This window comes from Macaca nemestrina, chromosome 11 (genome assembly GCF_043159975.1).
Source record: "Macaca nemestrina isolate mMacNem1 chromosome 11, mMacNem.hap1, whole genome shotgun sequence".
Lineage (NCBI taxonomy): Eukaryota > Metazoa > Chordata > Mammalia > Primates > Cercopithecidae > Macaca > Macaca nemestrina.
Window position 1 is genome coordinate 17,984,749 of NC_092135.1, and position 25,470 is coordinate 18,010,218.

The 25,470-nt window shown below is 41.3% G+C and overlaps 1 protein-coding gene and 1 long non-coding RNA gene across 4 annotated transcripts in view; one reads left to right on the forward strand and one right to left on the reverse strand.

Moving 5' to 3' along the window:
* Positions 1 to 25,470, reverse strand: part of LOC105492540 (NCK associated protein 5) — an 891,224-nt gene that overhangs the window by 100,592 nt on the left and 765,162 nt on the right. For 2 of the 3 annotated variants that reach the window (XR_011610241.1, XM_071073806.1), the window contains exons 12-15: positions 20,702 to 20,884; positions 12,618 to 16,384; positions 11,732 to 11,909; positions 4,810 to 4,888 (exon numbers count right to left, since the gene is read on the reverse strand). Coding sequence is in view for 2 of the 3 variants with exons in the window: in XM_071073806.1 (XP_070929907.1) it covers positions 4,810 to 4,888; positions 11,732 to 11,909; positions 12,618 to 16,384; positions 20,702 to 20,884 (4,207 nt within the window). In the remaining variant the exon portion in view is untranslated. Of the gene's footprint in view, positions 1 to 4,809; positions 4,889 to 11,731; positions 11,910 to 12,617; positions 16,385 to 20,701; positions 20,915 to 25,470 lie in introns of all 3 variants that reach the window. The other variant, XM_071073805.1, reaches the window with a different exon arrangement.
* Positions 886 to 10,245, forward strand: LOC139357297 (uncharacterized). Its single transcript, XR_011610249.1, has 5 exons — positions 886 to 976; positions 5,512 to 5,630; positions 7,099 to 7,172; positions 7,795 to 7,873; positions 10,136 to 10,245. It is a non-coding gene; the product is annotated as an uncharacterized lncRNA (long non-coding RNA).

Here is a 25,470-nt window from a genome sequence, read left to right on the forward strand (position 1 = left end):
AAAGAAAAAAATGTAGTTGCTTTATTTTACTTAAGCATGAATCTTGAATTTCAATATCGAGCAGGTTTAGTTAATATCTTTTTTTTTTCTTTTTTTTTGAGGCAGGGTCTTGCTTTGTCACCTGGGCTGGAGTGCAGTGGCGTGATAATGGCTTACTGCACCCTTGACCTCTGAGGCTCAACAATTCTCCTGCCTCAGCCTCCAGAGTAGCTGGGACTATAGACACATGCCCCGATGCCTGACTAATTTTAAAAAAAATTTTAGTATAGATGGGATCTCACTATGTTGCTCAAGCTGGTCTTGAACTCCTGAGTTCAAGCAATTCTGCTGCCTCAACCTCCCAAAGTGCTGGCATTACAGAGATCAGTTACTGCATCTGGCCACGTTAACATGTCTTCTCTTGTAATCAACTCAAAACATTTGGATTAAACTAATGTGATTACCCTTAACCACAGAAATGCAAACATTCAGATTCACAACTTTCCTGATTGTTCTCTGTCAAAGACATTAGTTAGTATTGGTTAGAAGAATAACACATTTAGATTTGCACAGTTGCTGCTATTGGAAACATATTATGGTTACAAAATATTGCAAGAATATGTGACAACACTTAGGTTAGACAACATGAAGAACAATGGTATTATCAGGGTACAAAATATATATATTCTTGGCCATTCTTGTGGAATTAAGATAAACAACCACTTGACTTTGTTGAGTCTCATTCAGTCTTGAAATGGAGGGACTTTTTAGAAGGTCTGTGGAGAGCCTATTGACTGGCTAGCCTAGGAGACATGCTCAGCCCTCTTTTCCCTGCTATTTCATGCAATGGAGGCTGGAAAGCAACATGCTAACTTTCCCAGCATCCTTTGCAGCTAGGATTGGCTGCATGATTCATTTCTCATCAGTGATCCATAAGATGGAGTCTATGGGGGAACTGTAGTGAAGTTTTGGTCTTCCTTATACTTTTGTCTTAAAGGTAAATGACTAGAGTGGTGGGAGTCAATTTGCAACCAGAGGCCACAAGCATGAGGACAAAAAACTAGCAGGGTAATCATGGCCAAGTAAATAGATACGATGAGCCAATATTGGCTCCTCTATTTGGCTTAACATAGGTTTGTCTCAATTCTTGGCCTTTATGCAGGCTACTTTTCAAAAGCAGGGTTCTACCACAAAACAACTCTTTTTTCCCCGGTGATGATTCTTGTGCAGTTCACTGAAGTAGGCTTGATCCTGTCCTTTCTTCTCCAATTCAAATTTGCTCAAACCAGTATCGAGTGCCCCAAACTTATAGATCCCAAGAGTTCTTCTTAACTATGGACAAAACTTTGCCTGAGTTCTTGTTACAATACAAATACGTGGTCGAAAAAGGTACCTGTATATAAAGGGCTTTCGATGACATTGTTGAGCTGCTACACACCTCTTTCATGTTTGCCTTCCTCCAGTCTTTTAATTCTATAAGATGATTAACTTTATTATTTATGTAATGACTTGTCAGGCTTTTTTGCTGTTGTTTACTTGTGGCCAACAGTAGCTTATTCATATGGTTCTCTACCACTTTGAAGAGATACATCTGCAATGATCTGCACATCAAGTCAATTATCTATCAAAAACATCGTTCAAATGTACTTCCATTAGATTACTCTAACGCAGCACTATCCAACAGAACACTGATGAAGGAAACATTCATATAGAACACATATGTTTGTGTGATGAAGGAACATATGTGATCTATTTATGATATAGAACATAGTCATGTACCACAAAATGATGTGTTGCCCAATGATGAACTGCATACATGATGGTGATCCCTTAAGATTATAATGAAGCTGAAAAATTCCTATTGCCTAGTGACGTCATAGTTAAACTATTGTAATATCATAGTGTAACCCATTACTCACATGTTTGTGGTGATGCTGGTGTATAAAAACTTATGTGCTGCCAGTCATTGAAAAATCTAGCACATACAATGATGTATAGTACAGAATATTTGATAATGATAATAAGCGACTATTACTGGTTTATGTATTTACTACTATAGTACACTTTTTACTGTTATTTTAGACTGTACTCCTTCCATTTATTAAAAAAAGTTAACAGACTCTGGCTATTCCTTCAGGAGGTATCCAGAAGAAGACATTGTTAACACAGTAAATGACTGTCCTATGTGTGTTATTGCTTCTGAAGATCTTCCAGTGGGAGAAGATGTGGAGGTGGAAGACAGTGATATTGATGATTCTGACCCTGTGGAGGCCTAGATAATATGTGTGTTTGTGTTTTCGTTTTTAACAAAAAATTTTAAATGTGAAAAAAAATTTTAATAGAAAAAAACTTATAGAATAAGGATAAAAAGAAATATTATATTTTGTGTAGCTGTACAATGTGTTTGTTTTAAGCTAAGTATTATCACAGAGTCAAAACGTTAAAAATAATTTAAAAGTTTATAAAGTAAAAAAGTGATGGGAAGCTAAAGTTAATTTATTATTGAAGAATTTTTTTTTCAATAAATTTAGTGTAGCCTAAGTGTACAGTGTTTAGGAAGTCTACAGTAGTGTAAGGTGATGTCCTGGGCCCTCCATTCGCTCACCACTCACTAACTGACCCACCCAGAGCAACTTCCATTTCTATAAGTGCCCTATACAGGTATACTGTTGTTTATCTTTGATGCGAATTTTTTTATTTTTTATTGTTTTAGACGGAGTCTCACTCTGTTGCCCAGGCTAGAGTGCAGTGGCACGATTTTGGCTCACTGCAAGCTCTGCCTTCTGGGTTCATGCCATTCTCCTGCCTCAGCCTCCCAAATAACTGGGACTACAGGCACCCACTACCACACCCAGCTAATTTTTTAATTTTATTTTATTTTATTTTTTTATTTTTAGTAGATACGGGGTTTCACCATGTTGGCCAGGATGGTCTCAATCTCCTGACCTCGTGATCCACCTGCCTTGGCCTCCCAGAATGCTGGAATTACAGGCATGAGCCACTGCGTCCGGCCAATACTAGCATTTTTTTAACCTTACCTTTTCTATATTTAGCTGTGGGTAGATAGACAAATACTTACCATTGTGTTATAATTGCCTGCAATATTCAGTACAGTAACATGCTGTACAGGCTTGTAGCCTAGGACCAACAGGCTATACCATATAGCCTAGGTGTGTAGTAGGCTATACCATGTAGGTTTGTGTAAGTACACTCTGATATTCACACAACGTTGAAATTGCCAAATGACACATTTCTCAAGACATATTCTTGTCACCAAGCAACAAGTGACTGTACAGAATACAGGGCTGCTGAACATTCAAAATGTGGCTAGTATTTTTGATGAAGTAAATTTTTAATTTTATCTTGCTTCATTGATTTAAATTGAAACAGCCAACATGTGGCTAGTGGCTATCGCATCAAGCAGCGCAGATATAAAGAATTGCTACCTATTAAAAAATATTTTAAGAGATTCCTGTAGTTCTCTTAGAAAATATTCAGCTTGTGACTTTATATATATTATTTCATAGGCCCAAGAACACCTCGTTATGGAAAAATGATGACTCAGCAGGGCTTTGCACAATGTCATGTTTGAAGGCTGTTAAACAATATTTAACTCGAATATTAGCTAACTAGGCAGAACTGATACCAATTTAAGCATTTTACATTGACAACTATAATAAAGGATGTCCTTTTGGAATAATAATCTTATTCAGACTACTCTTTCGGTTGTTTGTGAAGACTTTTGTGTTTCCAATTATGAATGAAAAGAATAATAATGGCATGCCAGTCTCATTAAGCCATGGGGGTACAACAACTCTCTCAGACAATCTATAAATTATCGTTTGCACAAGACCGCTGAGTATGCTAGAAAAACAGCCACAAAGTGCGCCAACATGGCGCCGAGTAGTGGGAGACTGAGAGTGGGCAGCTAAAGATGCTCCAGGTGAAAGGAGAGGAGAAATGCATGCTGATTATACTAGACACTGGGGATCTGCGGGGCCATCACATCCTGGGACACGGTATTCAGTACTATCTCCTACACCCAAATGTGACTTGCAGAAATGATTCCATGATGCCTCCGTGTCTTGTGTCAAGCTAAATAATCAGCACGCTCACATTCATGGCTATATTTAGAGCCTGAGGAACAACCAGTCCTTCAAGTGTCCAGGGTGGCCTGGAGCAGCTAAAGGTGTCACTTCTTCTATCTCTTGACAAGGATGGTAGTCACAGGCAACTCCTCTATTACTGGTTACCTCCCAGCTGCTGAAAAGAGGTCAGCAAAGTTCCTGTGTGCTGGGAACTTGAGTTCCTTCAAGGTTATGCACAATTTTAAGACGTGGCTGACAAGCTGAACTTATTTCAGAGACAGGACTATCTATGTTCTGAGTTTTCACAGAAATGATGTAAAAAGTGAGTTGAGAGTTTTGGCAAACCGTATTTTCTTATTCTATATTTGCTACTATGTGTAAAACATTCAATTTATCAAATATTCCATTTAGGAAAACCACCACCCACACTTCTAACCACTAGGTGTTCTTGAGACAATTATAGAAACTGGATTACTCAGTATCACTTTGATTTCATATTGACAAATACTTCCCATCAGTTTGCATTCTTTTACACATATCCATGTTTTCCTCATAGGTGCTGCTTTGACCCATTTATTTTATGGTAATGTCCAAGGTCTAAGGAGATAACGGCAACCACGTGTGAATAGTTAAGACTCAGACTTGATAGAGGGACATGGTCTCTAGGAATGTACCATATCTGAACGAAGGACACATTTAGAATAAGTCTCAGTAAAAGACATATAAATATGTGAATTTTTACCTATGATGTGGCTCTGAAATACAGAATCTGCAACTGCATCATCTTCATCCTCTTGCAAGTTTTCGTTTGCCTGTTTTACCTGTAAGAAGAAGAAAATGATGCAAGTTCTTATTTGTTTTATTAAAAAGATCGTTTTGCAATCCTCAGAGTAATGATACATTCTATAACAAATATTTGGGCATAGGTGTGAGTGTTTGCATGTATATACATGTGTGAGTATGTACGTATACATATAACATATATTTTTTTATTCCACTTTTCCACACTCCATCATTTGCCTTTATTGCAAGTTTTAATTATAAGAGCTTATTTTCAGACATATAACTTCATCTCTGAAGGAGAGAATTTACAGGGTATCTAATTCTACACACAATTTTAGAGATAACAGCTTTGCTTTTTAATAATTAATAAAATCAGTAACACACGACTGTTAGGAAAAATTAAAGTCTAAGGAGGTATAATTCCTCTAGAGTAAGTGACTTCCACTACCAGTTATTTCAATAGGAATGAAAATATATACTTTAAATATACTTAGATCTCCTGGCCCTTTCCTGGAATGTAACTAAGAAGACAATTTTTTTTTTCATTCTTTCCATAATGAAAGGAGATGACAGTGATGTATATATGATCAGTGAACTAGAGCAGTGAGTCATTTATCTAGATTTTTTTTTTCAGCCAAAACCATTCCCTCTTATATTTCAGTTGGAAGGCCCAGGCGCTTGATTGGGCAGCATCAGATGGAACTCTACACAGAATTTAATGAAGTCCCAGTATTTTACAGATGAGAATTCTGAGGTCTCTTTAAAGTTGGCACGGATGAAGTAAGTGGCAACACTGGCATGAAAGCCCAGGCCCCCTGCTTCCCAATCCAATAGCGGAAGTAAGAGCATTATCAGCAATACCAACCACAAACAACAGTGAACACTTACATACTGGGCAGGCGCTGTTTGCATGTAAGATCTCAAAATCCTTACAACAGTGCTATGAAGCAGGTGCTATGGTTAGCTTTATTTTAAAAGATGAAGACCCATCCCAAAGCAACAGAGAAGGTGACTGTCAAAGTGGTGGCACTGGGATTTAAACACAGCAAATCTGACTCCAGGTTTGTGTTTACTAGGGGGACCTTTGGTATTCTGAAATTTCCACTTGAATATGCCTATGCAGACTTGGACTCAGTATCAAGACAACTTAGGGTTCTGGAGGGAATGGCCCTACATAGCTCTTTTGAAATACATTCCAGGCAGCCAATGAAAACAATGTGCAATAAAATGGGTGTTCTGCTGAGGCACTTACATCAGAGGTTGTCAGTGGATTTGCTACAGGGCTTGAGTTGAATGCCAAGAAATTATTATTTTATACTCTCAATGTAAAAGTCATATGGCTGAATACTGACTTTGAGCTGGATTTAGCTTTCTACTTTTTGCCTCCTATTTTTCATACTTAATGGAATAAGACCAATTATTTACATTTTATGACTGCAGTTTCAATATTAGAATGTAATTGGTGCTTAATCTGTACCATGCTGATAGCCAGAGATGGCAAACTCAAGAGAGTATGTAGACGGCTAACTCAACCCTGGCAAGGAGAGATCGCTAAGGGTTCGGTATCAAGAGGCCATGCTTCATCACTTTCTTTCCCCTTCAGCTGTCTAATCTGTGGGCATTTCCCTGTTGGTTAGCAACTCCACAGGAAGAAAGTCAGAGAATGAAAGAAGGCAGGAAAAAAGGGCTTCATTAACTGACCATGTTCTAGCAGTATATATTTACAGATGGCAGAGAGGAAACGTACTACGAGTATGAGAAAGACCAAAGCACTACTTATTTGCCTTCCAAGGTTCTCTGCTCAGGGATCTGTTCATGACAAGGTGACCCAAAGGCCCCCAAACACCTTAGTTTCCATTAATAATCCACTGGGAGCCTTTTATCCTACTTTATAGAAACAACAAGGAAATCATATTTTCAGTTTCATATCAGCTCTTAAGGCAGTATGTCCCATATTTCCCCCACCTGTCAATGTAAAATAGTATTTCCTTCGGGTTTTTCTAAATTTATACATTTTAAACTTGCAGGGGTGCCCTCAAAACCTGTTGGACTGTGAGTAAATCATCATCTCTGCCAGCCTGTGAAATTCTAAATGAAAGAATCAAATAATCAGAACAAAGTTTTCATCTTACAGATACAGAAAAAGGAGGTTCAGAGAGGGTTAATAATCTATTCAAAGTCATACAGAATTTCAGTTATAGAACAAGCACTCCTGATTCCTATTCATTGCTATAATTCAATTTTTCAGAGTGCCCTGTCCAGTTACAGCTGTCCTTTCCAGACCTTCCAAAGAACTACTCTTTGTTAATGTCTACCAGTTAGGTATGAAGGCAATATTCCAAGTATCCATAAACTATATTTTAAGAGTAGTAAACATTTTTCGTGTATGTGTGTGTGTGTGTGTGTGTGTAATTCTCCGCTTCCCTTCCCTACTATTCCCTACCCCTTCTGTGTGCCTTCTCCACCTCCTTTCTCTAATTATCATATTTAAGAAAGAAAACAAAAGCTACTGCACAGTCCTACCTGTCAGCTCCTTGCCAGAGCCTTTCCAGGGCTTTATGTGCTTAACGGCAAACGCTAAATGTGGCCTCTGGGGACTTATGAGAGGAACTGAGATGGTGAATGAGTCCCCTGGCTCTCTCAGCTCTCCTGGGCTGGATGACCCATGAGGGGCAGATGACTCAGGGGGGGAAACTGTGAACTTGAAGGGAATGGATGAAGAAGCAGCAAGAAAATGGAAAGTGGGGGAGTGCTTTAGAGTGACATACTTGTCAGTTCTAATTATCCATACAAATAGATTTCAATGCAAAGTGGTGAGTAATTAAAAAAAATCCATTTGCCTACGGAAATGAGGGGCATAATTTATTTTGGCAGCAGATTCCCCTTGCTAATTATATTTTTCATAGGATGAAATTTAAATTAATTTTCATTCTTGATCCCATAGGAGCTGGATGTTGGTGGGAAGTTGTGGGAGCTTTCCTGGGAGTAAGAAGGCTGCCAGGTCAAGAATTTGCCAAAAATAGGTACAAGTGGGACAGTCTCCATGCGGGAAAGCACTGCAAAGAATGGGAGAGTGGACCCAAAACCAAGAAGTCTGGCAAGCGTTTGGGTCAGAAAAGACTGGTGGTTAGAAATGCAGAAATGTCCCAGTCATTGCTGCCATCCCAGGAACAGAAACAAGTCCATGTCAGTTATGTCCCATTTGGTAAAAAGTAGAAGGTGACTCACAAGCAACAACTATGGGTTGTTTTTGGTTTAAGTTAGTTGTCAGTGCTTTGGGTGTCTTCTAATGATTCATCTCTAACTCTTGTCCATCTTTTGGGGCTCTGCAGTTCTAGTCTCAGGAACTACTACTCCAAACACCAGTCTATAACAGGCAACAATTAAATATCACTGCACTTCTATTTTATTGAGCTTCCTGTTCCTAGGAAGTTAAATTGAGCTTCCTGTTCCTAGGAAGGGCGGGAAGAAATGTGCTTGTAAGAGACACAAGTGGAAAAGGGGAGAAAATAATTCACCATTGATATAATTTCATAATTAAACCCAGTTTTGAGAACATCCTTCATTTGGAGTTCTATACATCTTTCTTCCCTGAATCACCCTAACACTAACGGCTTCCCAAGAAACCAACATTTCGATGCCAAAGCTCATTTGAAAAGGAAAAGAACATAATGAATCTAAGTGAGACAGGAAATAATCCTGGGAGGGAAAACTCCTGGAAGGCATAACCTTTGGAAAAGCTACTCATTTAGAAAACTTTGCAGGCGGAGGGCAAAATATGCATGCTTCTTATTAGCATCAAAATACCATTTAGAACAGAATTGTTCAATTAAGGATGTTAAAATTATAACATTTCACAGAACTTAATAAGATGATAACAATTTGTGTAATTATTGTACTATTTTCTGCCATTTTATCACCATGGTACCATTTTAATGGGATAGTATTTGATGCTTTTTTATTAGCAGATTTTTTTTTTTTAAGACTATGTGACACTGGGTGAAGAGAGTACCAATAATTTAAATTAAAATACCCATACTAAAATGGTCATATTAAAATGGTTCATGATGAAGGTATATGATCTCATTATTTTTATTTTATTTTTGCCCAGTGATAGTTAACTGGGAGCCTAGAGCTGTCTTTCTTTGAGACTTTTCATTTCAGAAAATTATCTAAATCCACAGGAAGGAAGAACTTAAAACATGTAGCAAGCATAGTGTACCTCTTTTTGACTTATTAACTTAATACCAAAGCAGCCTTTCTAGGAGATGCCTTTTCCTTATTTTGTAATGATTTTGTATAATTTAAATAAAAGTACCAAGTAGCACAGCCCTTGTCTAAATTACACAAAAATTAGAGCTAAGTGGTCTATAAATGATGGCAGAAATGGGGATATAAGCTTCTAATTAAGGCTGTGAAATAAGAAAAAAATTTAATTCAGCCAAACATTAATAGGACTTTTAAACGTATTTTAGAATGTTTCCAGCAATACTAAAAATGAATATGCAGTTACTAGTGAACTAAGTGGAGGTTTGCTACCCATGTGGATTTGTTATATGTATGAAAATAATCTTTCTATTACATATTAGAATACTAAAAATGCCTTAGGACTCTCATAACTATATATAATCTTAGTTTGTAAAGAACAAAGATGGTGGTATAGTATATCATAAGGTTTTAAACAGTGGTTTTATGTAGGAAAAAAAGTGTGATACGTAATGCAATCCATATAGACATTGTTTTCATCCAAAATAACTGCTATGAAAAAGTTCTTTGCAACACACTTTAAAATAAGCAGAGAGTGAATTTACCTTGAGCCCTAGTGGGGGGAAATTCCCTTCAACTCTGAATTTTAAAAGGTTCATGGGTATTCACACGAATACCTGTGTGAATGGGCTGTGGTGTTAAAATACATCTCATTTTGCATCTAATCTCCTTCCTATATAGGCTTATAACATGTAATAAATGAGTTTTCACTCCTATTCCTGTACTAATCCCAAAGGAGTCTATAGCAATGTCCTTTCTGAAATTAGTAATTTCAGTCCAATCCATGCTGATGATTACGGAGATGAAACAAAAAAGCACTGCATTTTACATTTTAAAAAATGACTAGCTAGTCAACTATCCAGGTTAATGACATTTCTCTGTATGGAAAAGCTTCTCAGCATGACTAATCTGTCTTTCAACTAACTAGAAAAATTATCGTATCCCTATTGATTATGTATATGTGGGGTCGTTAGGGAATCTTTGTACTTCACACAAAATAATAAGAGTGTTTCTTGCAGGTATTCTGAAAAGACCAGAGCACCCTGTGAAAGACTGCAGATGAGACAGGAAAAGCATGGCAAATAACTTTAGCATTAGGAAGCAATAAGAAAATAAAAATGAAATCGTGAAAGCCAAACACAAAGTCTTTTTGTTTTTTTGGTACTTCTATACAGTGAAGATATACCCTAAGCTGTCAGGACCATACTAAATGGAGCATAGTTAAATCGAGCGCCTCTGATAAGGGGCTCTGCCAGGCTATCAAAGTTTTCCATCAGCTGGATTGAATTTCCAGCATATTGCACATTTTCACACGTTCATTCTCTCCCCTTCCTTTCAGTGACACTACAAGGGCAGCCTCAGATATGCTTATAATTTGTGGTTTTATAATGCAGGGGACATCTATGTTTTCAAAGAAGGGATGATACCATGGAAACCAAGAGCAGAAATGGGATGGGGGAAAGAAAAAAAAAAAAAAAAAAAAACAACTTCTGCAACGAACATAATCTGCATACAATTTTGGAGAGTTTGTCAAAAAGACCTTATGGTTCTGTAGAGTCAAGAGCTATTTGAGTAAAAAAATTTAAACATCCACTTCTCTCAAATTAAAGTATGTGAAACTTGAAGGAAATCTAAACATCGATAAATACTTATAGCTAATAATTAATAGCTAATAATGTCAGCCGTGGTCACTTTAAAATCTCCTCTACTCTTGAATGACTCCAGAAAATAATGCAGGGAAATACTGAAAGCTCTCCTTCAGAAAATGGTAGTATATACTATATTTTGATAACCTCTTTATTAGAGTACAAAAAGATATGGATATAGTAATGCCGTAAAGAGAATTTTTTTATGTGTTTAAGTGCTCTGGAACTTACCAAAAGGAACAATGAATACTATCAAATTATTTACACAAGTACATAAAGAATGTAAGGAGAGTAAGTGCAATTTAAGGTAATTAAAAAAAAAATTAACTGAAACTAGTACACCCCAGGAAAATATAAAAATGCTCCATTTATTTTTTAATTTTTAAAAAGAAGTCTATTCCCTGCATTCTGGACCCCATAATAGGCTAAGTGATAGGGAGCCAAGTTCCAAAAAAACTTTCTTAGTCTTCACAGCTTCTGTCTAAGTTGCATGAATTGGTTCATACAACTTTCATAAAACATAAACAACGCTTAAATCATCAAAATAGGCAATAGTCTCTTAAATTGTTTAGCACTTTTATTTTTAAAATCATGTTCGTTCCTTTTTGGTTGCTGGTGATGTTAGAAATAATCATCAAAACAAATTTCCAGCCCAATGGTGTAATTTGAAGATGATACCGGTAGCATCATTTGCCTGGACTCACCGCGATTATACTCATCATTTTGAAAACAGCTGGGGAAAGCAGCAGCATTTCCTGAGGGCCAGGCCCACTCGAGGTCCAGCTGCCAGCTCTCTGCTGCAGTTGTCCCCAGTATTTCTCTCTCTTTTTACAAATCCTTTTTCACTGACCTTTTCTTTCCCCCAACTGCAATCTCTTACCCACACACTTTGATTAGCAAACGGTAGAAAGACCCCAGCCAGAACATCTCAGACTGTAGCACTTGATACCAGGATGGAGGAGCACTTACCAGGGAGCCTTTCGGTACTTCCATATCGGCTTTGCTTTTCATGTTTTTCTTGTGGTTTCCTTGAGTGCTGAGAGAGCTGCCGGTGAGACAGGAGACCTGAGAACCGCCCTTTAACACATTCCTGCAGGAAGCATTAGTTGATCCACTTTCTGTCTGTGGAGCTGCTTTCTTATCAACTCTGCAGGTAGAAAGTGATTCCTCTCATGAGTTACCTTGCTCCTTCTTCAATCACTCTCCTTTTCCCAATCCTTTTAATATTTAAAGTAATCTCTTTCTAGCTCTTTGTCTTGAAACCTTTGAGGGATAAGTGTTCCTCACAGGCCTTGATCAAATCTTCAAATATTCTAGTAGCGTGTCAATTTAGATGTGACAATATCATAATGTATTTTTTATTTTTATGATTACTGTGGAGAGGGGCAAAATAAAAACCACTGAAGAGTGATTCCTAAATACCTTTTTAGCTTAAGAGTGGCAAGAAACATCATTATTTCTGGAAAGTTTCCAAGTATATGTTTGCTAGGTATAATCAATGAAATCGGCATGCTTTAAAACGTACGTGTAATTTTCTTCCATTTCATGCCATCTGGGTACATTCATAGTTCCTAGTGTAGGTGGAATTTCTATCAACACTGATAAAACTTACCATTCTTTAATTTCAAAGACCATTGGTTTGGTTAACAAAGTAACATGGACTAAATTATCATTTTATTGCTAACTTTTATTTCATTGTTTAAATTCTGGCTAATGTATAAAAGACTGCTACTATTCATTTCTGCTTGTATGGAAAACATGCTTGACTGGCCTTCAATGCACAGAAAGCAAACAACTCTTTTTAAGGTGGTGGAGGGACCCCTCTACATTGCTACCTGCTTTTCTAGTGAGTTACCTGTTCAAGAGTTCCGTCATGAAGGTGTCTTTTGTTGAACATGTAACAGGGCTGTGTCTATTCCTTGGTTCAAACTTCAGTTGGTTGTAAATGTCTTGTGGTGTTTTCCGATTATTTTTGCTTTGTAAACCGCCATCTGGATTATCTGCTGACTTGGTGTCCTTGACAAGCTCATTTTCTGTCTCGCACTGTAGTTCAGGCTTCTTTTTCTCTTTTTTTCTTTCCGATTTTAGTTGTCTGTTTCCAAACCCCAAGACTTTTGCATCTTTCTTTTCTACTTTGGTTTTGGAGACGTCCATTTTCCTGCTACTCAGAGCTGGAAGTCGACTCTTCCGAAAACCAAACCAGCTGGCAAAAGAAGGCCCAGGCTTCTGCCTTGCTTCTACAGAGGTGGGCTTTGTTTGCACTTGGCCCTTTTCCACATTTTCCTGAATGCACAACATGACCTTTTCTTCGATTGTGGGTGAGAGGGGGGCTTCTGAACTCACAGCATCAGTCGCAGTTGCAGAGGCATCTGGATGCCTTCCAGAAGTTTCTAGCTTGGATGTACTGCTTGTTTCAAAAGTGCTTGGATGCTGAGTCCTCCCTGGGCTCTGCAGGGCTTCAGGGCAGTCTGTTGGGGTGGGTGGGCACCGGTGGCGGTCACTGCCTGGTTCCGCAAGTATAGCCACACTGGGGCACTCTCCCTGGGTGAAGACCTGCTGGTTTTCCTTCCCAGGTGGGATGAGGAGTCCCTCAGACTTTGGAGGGACCCTCAGAGGCAACTTGCTTGGGCTCCCATGCTGACTGCTGGAGCTGCCTGAGCTCCCCAGGGAGCCCTGCCTGGAGGAGGGGTGCCCCAAGGGCCTCCCAGCACTAGGGAGACTCTCCAACATGGGAACAGAAGGGGCCTTGTTGGGAGAGCTTTCCATGGAAGAATTCTGCCGGGTAAGAGAATTGCCTCTCTCAGCAGTATTGGTAATGATCTGAGTTCGGACTTTGCCTGGCCCTTCCATGGCGGGTGTGGAAGGCTTGTCTCCTGAGTGCGCACTGAAGCTCTGGCTGCGGGCTTTGGCGCCATTCATGCCCAGAGCTGGTTTTAGGTGTGGTTTGCTGGAGGAAAGCGATCTTTTCATGGACCTGTTATCTACCCCATCCCTTCCATCACTCCCAGGGATGCTACTTTCCAATGACTCTTGTAGTGCTGTTTCCAGGGGAAGCCCCTCAGCTAAACTGTCCTGTGCCTGTGAATCCGGCGTGGTCACATTTCTCTCACCTGCTGTGATCTCCAGGCTTGCTGGATTCTTGGAGTCCTCTGGCTTAGACTTGTTCACAGCCACGGAACTTTTGGAGGCTTCATTTAAACTGTCTTTTTCATGTTTCCCTGGCACGGTGGAACTTTTCCTGAGCGGCCGGGGAGACTTCACGAGCACCTTGAGTCCCACCGGAAGGCGAGTTTTCAGTCCTTTCTCATGAGCACTTTGACAACCATGAGGGCTGTGATGGCTTTTGGAGGGTGATGAGGACAAAGAGGGACTACTGACCTGAGATGATGGTGACTCGTTTGCCCCTAAGAAGGAAGGCTTGGGGGGTGTGGAGGCGCTATCATGCAACTGTCCTTTTCTCCCTGGAGATACACTTTTGGAGGATGTCATTTCCAGTGGCTCATGGGTTGAAGGAGAAATCCTGGGAGTCTGTAATCCTGTGTCCATTTGTGGGGTCCCAAGTGTTTGGCGAGGAGAGGTTTTTGGGGCACCTCTCTTCGGAGAGACCTTTGGAGGCCCCAGAGCCATTACGGTGAAGGAGCTGGAGGGGGCATGAGCAGGGCATCGGGTTTGAATGACTGCTTCTGGGGAGGGTGTAGGGCAAGTGAAGACAGGCTTTTTGAAGGCCACAGAAGGTTTCTTCCTCTGCACTTCTGTCGTGGCCTGATTAGACGAAATAACCGGAGCAGAGATTCCTTTCAGCAGAGGGGATTTGAACGGGGTCCTTGCTGTTTCACTGAGGACCCTGGTTTCAGACTTGCTGGATGAAGGTGCTGGTGCATAGTCATAGCTGGGCCTGGCCAGCAGGGAGACGGACCTGCCTGGAGGGGGCGGAGGGGAAGGGCATTTCACCCCTGCCTCCGGCCCAGAGCCACAGTGTTCATCCCTCGTGGGGGGCTCTCCGCTGTCGCTAGACTCAATGGCAGGCCTTGACCGTGACCCTGGAGTCTGACTCTTGGGGCAGTGGACCCAGTCCCTCCTGCTGGGCAATCTGTGCGGAAGTTGGGTGGGATGTTTTGGAATATGTGGATCTGGTCGTAATTCAAAGAGGGGTCCTGAACTCTCAGTCTTCACGAATCGTGAGAGTTTCCCAGGAACTGAGGCCAGTGATTTTTCAAGAGTCACCAGGCCAGATGAAGGGAGTAGTGTGGAGGCTTCCGGCTCCATTAGTTTTGATTTCTGAGGTGAAGACTTGCCCCTGGCAGGTATTTTGGTGAGATTTTGCTTGTGATAGATGCCCATGGGCGCTGAAGACCTGGAATTACTCTGGCATGATAGTGTGTGTGTGGGCTTGACCGGCTTTTGCTGCTGAGGATTTTGTGTCACTGTCCTGGAGCTGAAAGATTCAGTGGACACCCTGGGAACATTATCTACATTATCTTTTGGAATGTTTTTCTCAGTGTCCTCTTCAGACCTTTTAAAGAAAGTATAGTCTCTTGCAGCAGCTCCTGGCTGTAAACGAGTAATTCCCTGAGGTAAAAGTTCAGCATGTTCTGCCTTGGGTCCAGTAGGAGCTGAATTGATGGAAATTTCATTTCTGGTAACAGTGACAACTCCAGTCTGGTGAGAGCTGAATTCAATGGGCTCACCATCTTCCGCATCAAATATCACGGTAACACATTCTTCTGAAGAAGTCCTTTTTACGACTCTTTGCTGCTTAATGAAACTAAACGTCTTTGGCCTAGTCTCTGAAGGGATGGGCACTTGTTTTTCCTCCTCATCAGGAGACCCACATAGAGATTTTCCAAACCCCACAAGAACATCCAGGTTCTCCACGGGCTTCTCGGTGTCGGCAGCCAGTGACATGTCTGAAGGACTTTTCTCATCGCTGCTGTCTATGTGAAGCTCATCGAGTGTTTCATTGTCATCAGTGTCTGAAAGCTGGAGGTTGACAGCCACGCAGCCATGGCCTTGGCCGTGTGGGCCCCTCTCCCTCTGTACCTGAGGCGTCTGCACACTTGGGCACAGCCTCCTCTCCAAGGGACAGCTGCTGGCGCAACTTGTCAGCTTTTCAGGCCTTTCCCTGGGATAAACTGAGGATGTGCCTTCCAGAATGTGTTTTCTATTTGTTTCCCAGCCAAACAGACTGTCAGAAACACTGTGGGTTAGTTTACTGCCATGCGGCCTGTAGCTCTGGTTTGGAACTGCTTGGAGCAATGCGAAGGTGGAGGAGTCATCGTCTGCATCATCGTGGGAATCTAGATCATAAACAAATGTCTTGTGGGGCTCCTTGCAGGGGCTCCCCAGGTCAGCTGTTTTGCAGGGGGGATACTCCTTGAGGCTGCTACTTTTAATTCCTGGAGAATATATTCCTTCATTCGAGTTCATGCAATCTTTATAACCCCATTTGGTTATCACTGATGGGGGTTCAAGTAACACTTTTCGCTTCTGTAGCTTTCTTAGCCCTTCCAAAATGTGGCTTTCCTTGATACGAGTTGGAGGTAGTTCATTTGTAGGACTAGCAAAGCCACTTGGGAGCGAAGAATCAATACTTAGCCTTTTATCCCAGTTTTGTGATGATTGCTAGGAAAGAAAAGTAGACATCAGAAATGATTAAACCACATAGAACACGCATATATAAAAGGAAAAGTCCATCATGGGACTTAATTTGCACTAGTGGTTGATTAGTATTCACATATAAATGCCTACATTAATTAGCTAATTAATGTATTCACAAACTATGCAGCAAATATTGATTTTGCCAGGTCCTGTGCTAAGCAGCGCAGTGATCTAAAGAAACAGAAGGTAAAGGCCCTGTCTTCATGGAGCAGAAATCCCAGCAGGGGAGAGGAGAATTGGCCACAGCTCACTGTATGTAAGGGAGAAAATGAGAAGTGCAAATGTTGTGGGTACTCTGGAGATTCAGAGGAGGGAGGCCACAGACAGGTCTATTCGGAGAAAGGCATAAAGGAAAGGTACATATTTTTTTCTTTTAAACTTACCTAGCTCTTGAAAGACAGGTTTGCCTTAGGTTAAAAGTGGGGGAAATAACTTCCAGATGGAAGAAATGGGATGGGCAAAGACCTAAGTCAGAAAGTACATTCAAGGTACATTGGGGGAATGACTAGAAAATGACATGACCTTATTGTAGAGTGTCTATGATAGGTGCAGCGGGTAAAGCTGGAAAAGTAAGTTGGTTCATATCTTTACGCTCACATTCGATAGTTCTGTGACTTCATGACTTTATTTGGTAGGCAACAGATATCTGTGAAAACTTTCTTAAGTTACCACACACATACACCCACACACACAGCAGCTGGGCATTCGCGCTTAGAACCTGATAGTAATTATTCACCTACCAAATTTAGAAAGGTCAATTCCTTGACCATCACCCTTCCCAAATGCCAGCCTCAGCATTGGAAAAATGTATGGGAAATGACAGAGAGAAAAGACTGTGCTCTACATATTCATTTTTTTTTTTCATAGTTTTGCTAATAAGAAATGGAAGGGCGGGAAAAAAAGAAAGCTAACATTTACTGAGCCTCGGCTGTATACCAGCCATTTACAGAGTGCTTTCACTCCATCTTCAGAACAGGCAGCTGAGACTCATTGTTGGGTCTGTTGGAGATCACACAGAAAGAGCTGGAGCAAAGGTGTGAACTCTGGATTCTCAGGCTCTTTCTACAGCATTGTCGATTTCGACTCAGTTCAAAAGTGGCCATGAGGGGACGTGAACCCAGGCAGTCTGGCCCCAGAGCCTGCAGTCCTAATTGATGCTATACTACTAAAGTCAAGCTTGGCCCCTCTTCTCCCCTTTACCTTAGTCAGTGTCACAATAGAGATCACAGGTTACTCTACACTATTTCTTAAATGGTACTTGCAGAGTTTAGGGGGCTGACCTAGCGACTTCTTAAGAAGGCTGTTTGGGCTGGGCACAGTGGCTCATGCCTGTAATCCCAGCACTTTGGGAGACTGAGGCAGGTGGATCACGAGGTCAGGAGTTCGAGACCAGCCTGACCAACATGGTGAAACCCCACTCTACTAAAAATACAAGAATTAGCTGGGCGTGTTGGCAGATGCCTGTAATCACAGCTACTCGGGAGGCTGAGGCAGGAGAATCGCTTGAACCTGGGAGGTGGAGGTTGCAGTGAGCTGAGATTGCACCATTGCACTCCTTCCCAGGCGACAGGGTGAGACTCCATTTAAAAAAAAAAAAAAGGCTATATGATTAATGGTAAAGAGCTTCAAGAGAAGGCTCTGGGTTTCAGAAATGCACTCTATACCAGTTTGGCTACATCAGTCTCCTCCCTGCCCCACACACTTACGTGCAGAGGTTGAAAAAAAGGTCAGAAACTTCCATTTGAATCTGGGCTTCTTAGTACACTGTAAACATTTGCTTACATCTAAGGCATTTTCATGAAAATTACTCTTGCTATCAACAATGCACACATTTATTTGTTTTTAAATCAAATTATAATTTTTCTTTAGGAAATTCTCCACCGTCAGAAGTTGCTGGCAGTAGATGCTATTTGGTGATGCTGCCCCACTTCCTCTTCCCTGTACCATTACAAACTCCTTTAGAAATCAGAAGAAGTCCCATTAGTGAATCTGGATATTATAGATCCACCAGAAAGCAGTTGCCACAGTGTGAGTTTCTAAGAATTTCCATGATCCTGATAGTCATGTTGACAATAAATAAGAGAAGCCAGGCCAAAGTACCCCACAAGAGCTTGAAAAATGTGGATGTGTTTGCCCCCCAAGAAGACATGCTCAGCCTCTGCCTTGCCTCCTTTCCGCCATTCGGGAGCCTGCCCAGTGCTGCACTGCGACTTGCCCCAGAACCAGTGGCTGCAAACCTCCCAGGGCCCAGGCTGTCTGCCCGGTGAGATCAGCCACATTCCTCCTTCAGTCCTCCACAGGAGGTTATAGTATTTAATAGCTGGAGAAAAGCCTAGGCCAATCTTGAAGCTTGGGGGTGAGAGACACATGAATGCCCTGTGGGAGTGATGGTGGGGAGGAGCTGGCACTTCCCATAGGCAGATCCATCCTTTGCTGCGAAAGTTGGAAGAGAGTTGCTCTTGGGAAGCAATGTGGCCGACTAAAAGATGCTGTTGCTGAGGTTGGGGCCTGTGTTTAATGTCCACAGTCCTCTTCCATTTCTTGACTGGACAAGAATCTTACACATTTTTTTTTCTAAAGGGCTTCTTGGTCTCAATGGGAGCAAACCAATCTCAATCACTGAAGCAACCTCACCACGTTTCAGGCTGATTCAACAAGGCCAGTATAAAAGAACAATTAAGAATGTGGGTTCTGGAACCTTCTGGAGCCTGCCTCTGCCATGTACTGCCTGTGGCATCTTGGGCCAGTTACTTAACTTCTTTGCACCTCAGTGTTGTCTTCTGCGAAATGGGGAGAATAGGAGAGCCTACTTAGTAGGCGACTGGGAGCATTACATGATCTAATGCTTCTGAAGTCCTTAAAAAGCTGTGCTACATATGGTAATTTCTTATCAACTAGAGCCAAATTCCTCTGTAGGGCAGGCTAGTGCATTTCATGCAGGCTTCCTTTCTGTTTCTACACAAGTATTTGAAAAAACATACTTGTGAACTCAAAAAGCGCAATCAATCATATGTTAATCGTTACATAAGTTACTACACAAATTCATATTAATATGATACATGTTTATTATGTAAGTTAATACTACATGAGCATCCAGCACAAAGTAAGAAACTGCAGAACTTTCTTAAGTAATACACATTTCAAATGTCTTTATGAATCTGGGTCTGGCTTGTTAGGTCCCTGAGAAACAAGACTGTTCACTGTGAGATGTGACAGGTGTCCTGGTACTCCATGACCATGGCAGAGCCCTATTAAGGATCCAGAAAAGAGCCACCTGACTGTCCATGAAGTGCCTTAAAAACCTTCTTTTTCCTCATTCAGGGGAGAGATTGCCTTAGAACATCAAAAGCTACTGTAATTGGAAGAATTCCAGCCAAAAAAATAAAAGAAAGTGAAAAGCCTTTGAGAGGCAGAGAGAAAAAGAGGTGTGAAAGTGAAAAGAACAGAGCTAGGGGCTCTGGGAGCCAGCGATATTCACAAAGCGAGGAAACATCCCTGACCATCTTTCCAGTCTGTTCTGAACCAGGCTCTGAGCAGTCATTATTCAGAGCACCTAACAACTCCTTAGAGGGGGCAATTTTGATAATGCAGCAGGCTCCGTACTTTGCATTGGAAGTCTGAGTACAAGGGAAGAAGCCCTAAATGCAAACGTGAAATCTTCTGAGTTCTTGTTCAGAGGATGACAAAGCTACTCCCTCATCAATATCTCCTGGGAGTTCTGGATTTTCTTGGTTTCTACACTGCTAAAACCATGAACTGAATGTATACAAATGGTAGAAAAATGACCTCCAAATACACTGATCCAGGGTTTCCATTCTCGTGTGCTCTTTCCTTTTCTCCAACATTAGGGAATGGATAAAACAGCTATTGCAAATATTTCCCTTACATCAGTGTACAAAGAAGTCTATTCAGAGCACGAAGGAATCTCCAGCTCTGCAAGCCCGCTGTGTAGATGGGAGTCATTCTAGTAGTAGTCATTATTAAAAATCCTGGTAAAGGAACTCTTGGCATGTATATAAGTAGAAATACGCCTACCTACACTGAAGTTGTGGCCTCTGTCATCTCACCATGCTGCCTCCAATTTATAGTCAAATAGTGTTTTACGAGGCTATGGCACTGATGAAAGGAGGTCAATATAATACATGAGCAGGTGCTCCGCAAATGGTGGCTTCCTTCTTACCTCTCCCACCTGCCCTTCACCTCCATGACCAAATCCCACCAGAAGAGGATTAGAGTCTTCTGGTTCAGTCTGATGCCACAGTGCTTAAAAGGAGGCCTTACCCTTTTCCTGAGGTTCTTCCCATCGTGCCATGTGTAGGAGGAGCCACTGGAGTACTCGCTGCAGGTGCTTGAAAGAGACAGTTCACTGCTGCTGCTGTAGCTGTTTCGAGGACAGAGATGACCAGGGATGACAGCCCCCAAGCCAGGGCATTTCAAGGCTGATTTTGTATTTAGCTGGTGTTCCTGAAAAAGCAGGACAGCTCTGAGCAAGGGCTTTGCTCAGAGGAGAGTAAATATCAACACAACCTTATGGTGATGTAGGTGGGAATACAGATGCTCCTCAACTCATGGCAGGAGTACATCCCGATAAACTCATGGTAAGTGGAAAATCAGCTGAGAATGTACTCAATACACCTAACCCACAGAATATCATAGCTCAGCCCTGCCTACACTTACATTAGCCTACCATTGGGCAAAGTCATCTAACACAAAGCATATTTTATAATAAACTGTTAAATATCTCATGTAATTTATTGAATACTGTGCTGAAAATGAACATCAGAATGGTTGTATGGGTGCTCCCAGTACAGTGTCTACTGAATTTGGCTCCATCACAAAGTTAAAAAATCCCGTTGAACTACCCTAAACTACAGATTGTCTGTATAGTATGTTATGATAGTTAGGGGCAGACTTTGCAGTCAAATTATAGGCTCAGATCCTGGCTCTGCCTCTCACTGTGTGGCTATGGGGAAACTATTTATTCTCTTTCTTTCTTAAAAGAAAATCGTGATGTTAGGGTGTCAATTTCAGATCTTTTCTGCTTTCTCTTGTGGGTATTTAGTGCTATCAATTTCCTTCTACACACTGCTTTAAATGTGTCCCAGAGATTCTGGTATGGAGGGGGGAGGGATAGCATTAGGAGATATACCTAATGTAAATGACGAGTTAATGGGTGCAGCACACCAACATGGCACATGTATACATATGTAACAAACCTGCACATTGTACTCATGTACCCTAGAACATAAAGTATAATAAAAAAATAGAAAGCTTAAAAGTAAAGAAAGAAAAAAGAAAATCATGATACTACTGCTTATCTTATAGGGTTATTGCATGGACTAAATGAGGGTCTAGTTGTGAAGCACATCACAGCATCTGGCCTATAGTAGGTGCTCAATTATTACAAGCTGCCATCATTATTAGGCAAAAGTACCACAAGGGTGTTCTTATTTTATCTAGCCATACTGGTGAGAATATCAAATCAGTATCAAAACACGATTCGAATGCTACAAAAGGACGAAGATAGAGTCACATCTTTGACTACGGGGTTCAAGAGCATGCAAACTGGCTGTGAGTCTAGTGGTCTGGATCCTGGGCTAGCCACTGGCACTAAGCATGCACTCTTGAGCAAGGAAGACTTCTAACTTCCATGGTCTTCAATATTCTCTTTATAGAGGGTGCTGCTCTTTGAGATTTCTGCTATGGTTTCCTCTGGTTCTGATGGCATCATTCTAAGTCAACAACCAGATGCCCATTGCCTATCTGTGCTACCTCACAGGAAGCCATCCACAGCAAACACCAAACTCAGGTATCATGAGCCTCCACTGTAAATATAATAGTGCTTTCTATATCCAATCCTGGTTACCATTTGGCCATCCACATGGCAATAACCCTAACATCAAATAGATCTGGGTTCTTGGTGGAAGGTTCAGGCTGTTAGAATTCTAGTGGTTCTGCATAAGGCAAGAGTGACAAAGTTGTAAACCTCCGAGCACATCTTGACAGCCACATTATAGGCCCCTCGTGTAACAGATGAAGCTCTACAAACTGGACAGGCTAAATTAATTTACATCCCAACCACTGAGAACAGAATCTCTCTATTACCGTCTAATTCCAGTCTCCTATTTATATAACGCTTTGTCTCAGAAACTCTTTGATGGGAAGCCATCTGTCTTTGCGTCACTTGCAGAGTGGCAAAGCCTCTTACTTACACAATTTATTGACACTTTGTGGGTGCCTTTCAGTACCTGAGTACTTATCACTGTTCTCCAAATGCAATTCCAACTGACGGTGACTAAACGCCAGCTTGTGGAAGGAAGGTAATGATGATCCTACGGTACTTGCGGTAAATATTAAACTCCTACATCAGTATATAGGGCATGTTTAATTTACTCTCTAATCAATATCTATAATGCTTAATAACATTAGATTTTCAGTATTAGGCATCTGCCTTACTATCAATACTTCATTTTTGCTGCAAAACAATCTCTTTAAGTGATCTAAAAATGCCAAGACATTTTACTATCCTACTTCTTCCCCCTGAAATTTGGCTCTAAACATCACTGAAAGGAGAAACTTGTCTTAAAACCAGGCTTTCAGCAATATCTATTGATTTATGACCTTGCTTATTGCCGGATGTAACTTAGTTAAGGGGAGTTCATATCTGTATCTCCACAGATGCCCACAACCAGCGGTTGTGCCGCAGGGCAGCAACTGCCATTTCAGCCTCAGCCACGGTCGGCACCTGGAATGTGCACTGAGCAAACTTTCAGAAAGAGCTCATCAGGCTCCACTTCTACTGTATGCTTTCCGTTTTCTCCATTCTGTCCTCTCATATTTTGTTGTTTAAGTAAGCAGCGTGGTGGCTGCTATTTAGGACTGCCTCTGCTCTGACAGACGTGTCTACTCTCCAGAGAGAGAGAGAGAGACTGTGTCTGCTGTCCCACCAGGCTGTCCAGATCCAAACTCCAATTGCCTTTCTGCACTCTGCCTGGCTTTTGGTTACAGTTTACATTCTGCCTTCTCCCAATGTATTGAGGGAGGCTTGCATGCAATTCTCTCTTATCTTCCCGCCTGTTCTTCCTACTACATGTATTAAAATTATATCTATTTTTACAACTCAATTTCCAGGTCTCTTTTAATGAATAAGCAGCCTTGCCCACTCGTGCCCATGTGTATACCTCCTGTATAGACGTTGCGTAAGATGACAGGAAACTAGGACTCAGAAGATGGGCTGGGGTGAGAAGGAATTGTTGCTTCTTCCTTGGCCTTGAACTTGAGATGCCCTGATTTTTTTCTTTTTCTTAGATGGAGTTTAGCTCTTGTTGTCCAGGCTGGAGTGCAATGGCATGATCTCAGCTCACCGCAACCTCTGCCTTGCCTCCCAGGTTCAAGTGATTCTCCTGCCTCAGCCTCCCAAGTAGCTGGCATTACAGGCATGAGCCACCATGCCTGGCTAATTTTGTATTTTTAGTAGAGACAGGGTTTCTCCATGTTGGTCAGGCTAGTCTCAAACCCCCAAATAAGGTGGATGATCCACTCAAAGTGCTGGGATTACAGGTGTGAGCCACTGCGCCCAGCTGAGATGCCCTGATGTGATGGCAGATACTTGAGGGAGGTGGAGAAGGCCTGTGAATGTCACGTGGGAGCAGGCAGGGGCAAGGATGCTTAAGCAGAGAGGTGTCCTCTAAGACAGGCTTTTCACACTTTAATGTGAACTAAATCACCAAGGGATCTTGTTAAAATGCAGATTCTGAATCAGTAATTCTGAGGTAGGACCTGAGATGTATGTAGTATTTTTAACAAGTTCCCAGGTGCTTCAATGCTGCTATTCTGTGACCAGGGCTTTGTGTAGCAAGCCTCTAGGAGAAGCTATTAAAGAAGTATGCCTCTTGTGTGGATTCCCCAGCAGCATGTTGGGGTACCTCACAGTCTGACATGGGCTGTGCTAAGCCAGACAAAAGGAATGGTTGAGTCTGCCTGCTGGCAGGCACGTGAGTTAGGGAGAGTGTCTGTGTACGTGTATGTGTAGTGGTGGTTACAGGGTAATTCCTTGCAAAGAAGAGGCGGCGGCCACTCCTTTCTACTGGGAAATTCTCACACCTTCCTACACTTTGGAAGATCAATGTTTGAATTTAAATAAGGGATGCAGAATCCCTGACATCCTGGCTGCAAAGTGAGCTCTTTTTTTCCTCCAGTTTCCTTCATCAGCATGTGATTGTCACATAGGATTATCTACTCCAGTGAATAACTGCTCTGTGGTTGAGCACTGGAACTCCAAGGCCATTTATGAGGTTTAAATTCTAGCTTTCACTTGCTAGCTCTTTGAGCTTGGGAAAATTACTGAACCCCTCTGTGACTCAGTTTCTTTCTTTGTAAATGGAGATAATGAAAGTAGCTACTATATGGGATCATTGTGACGACCGAACAGCCCCTGACAAATGCTAATGCTTAGGGACTTTTACATGGGTTTTGCTGCTATTATTAAAAATGTTTATATATATATGTATTTATACATATACATGCATATATACGCACACATACATATATAAAAACATTTATATATATATTATATATATTTTTATATTGTATATTTATATATACACATACATACACAATATATAATATATATTTAAATATTGTATATTATAAATATATATAAAACATGAAATATATATGTATATATACATACATACATATATACATATGGAGAGAGAGAGAGAAAGAGAGAGAGAGAGACAGAGGCTGGGTGCAGTGGCTTACACCTGTAATCCCAGCACTTTGGGAGGCTGAGGTGGGTGGATTGCCTGAGGTCAGGAGTTTGAAACCAGTCTGGCCAACATGGTGAAACCCCGTCTCTACTAAAAAATACAAAAAAATTAGCCAGGCGTGGTAGCGTGCACCTGTAATCCCAGCTACCTGGGAGGCTGAGGCAGGGGAATTGCTCGAACCAGGGAGGTGGGGGTTGCAGTGAGCTGAGATCACACCACCGTACTCCAGCCTGGGCAACAGAGTGAGATTTCATCTCAACAACAACTATATATATACAC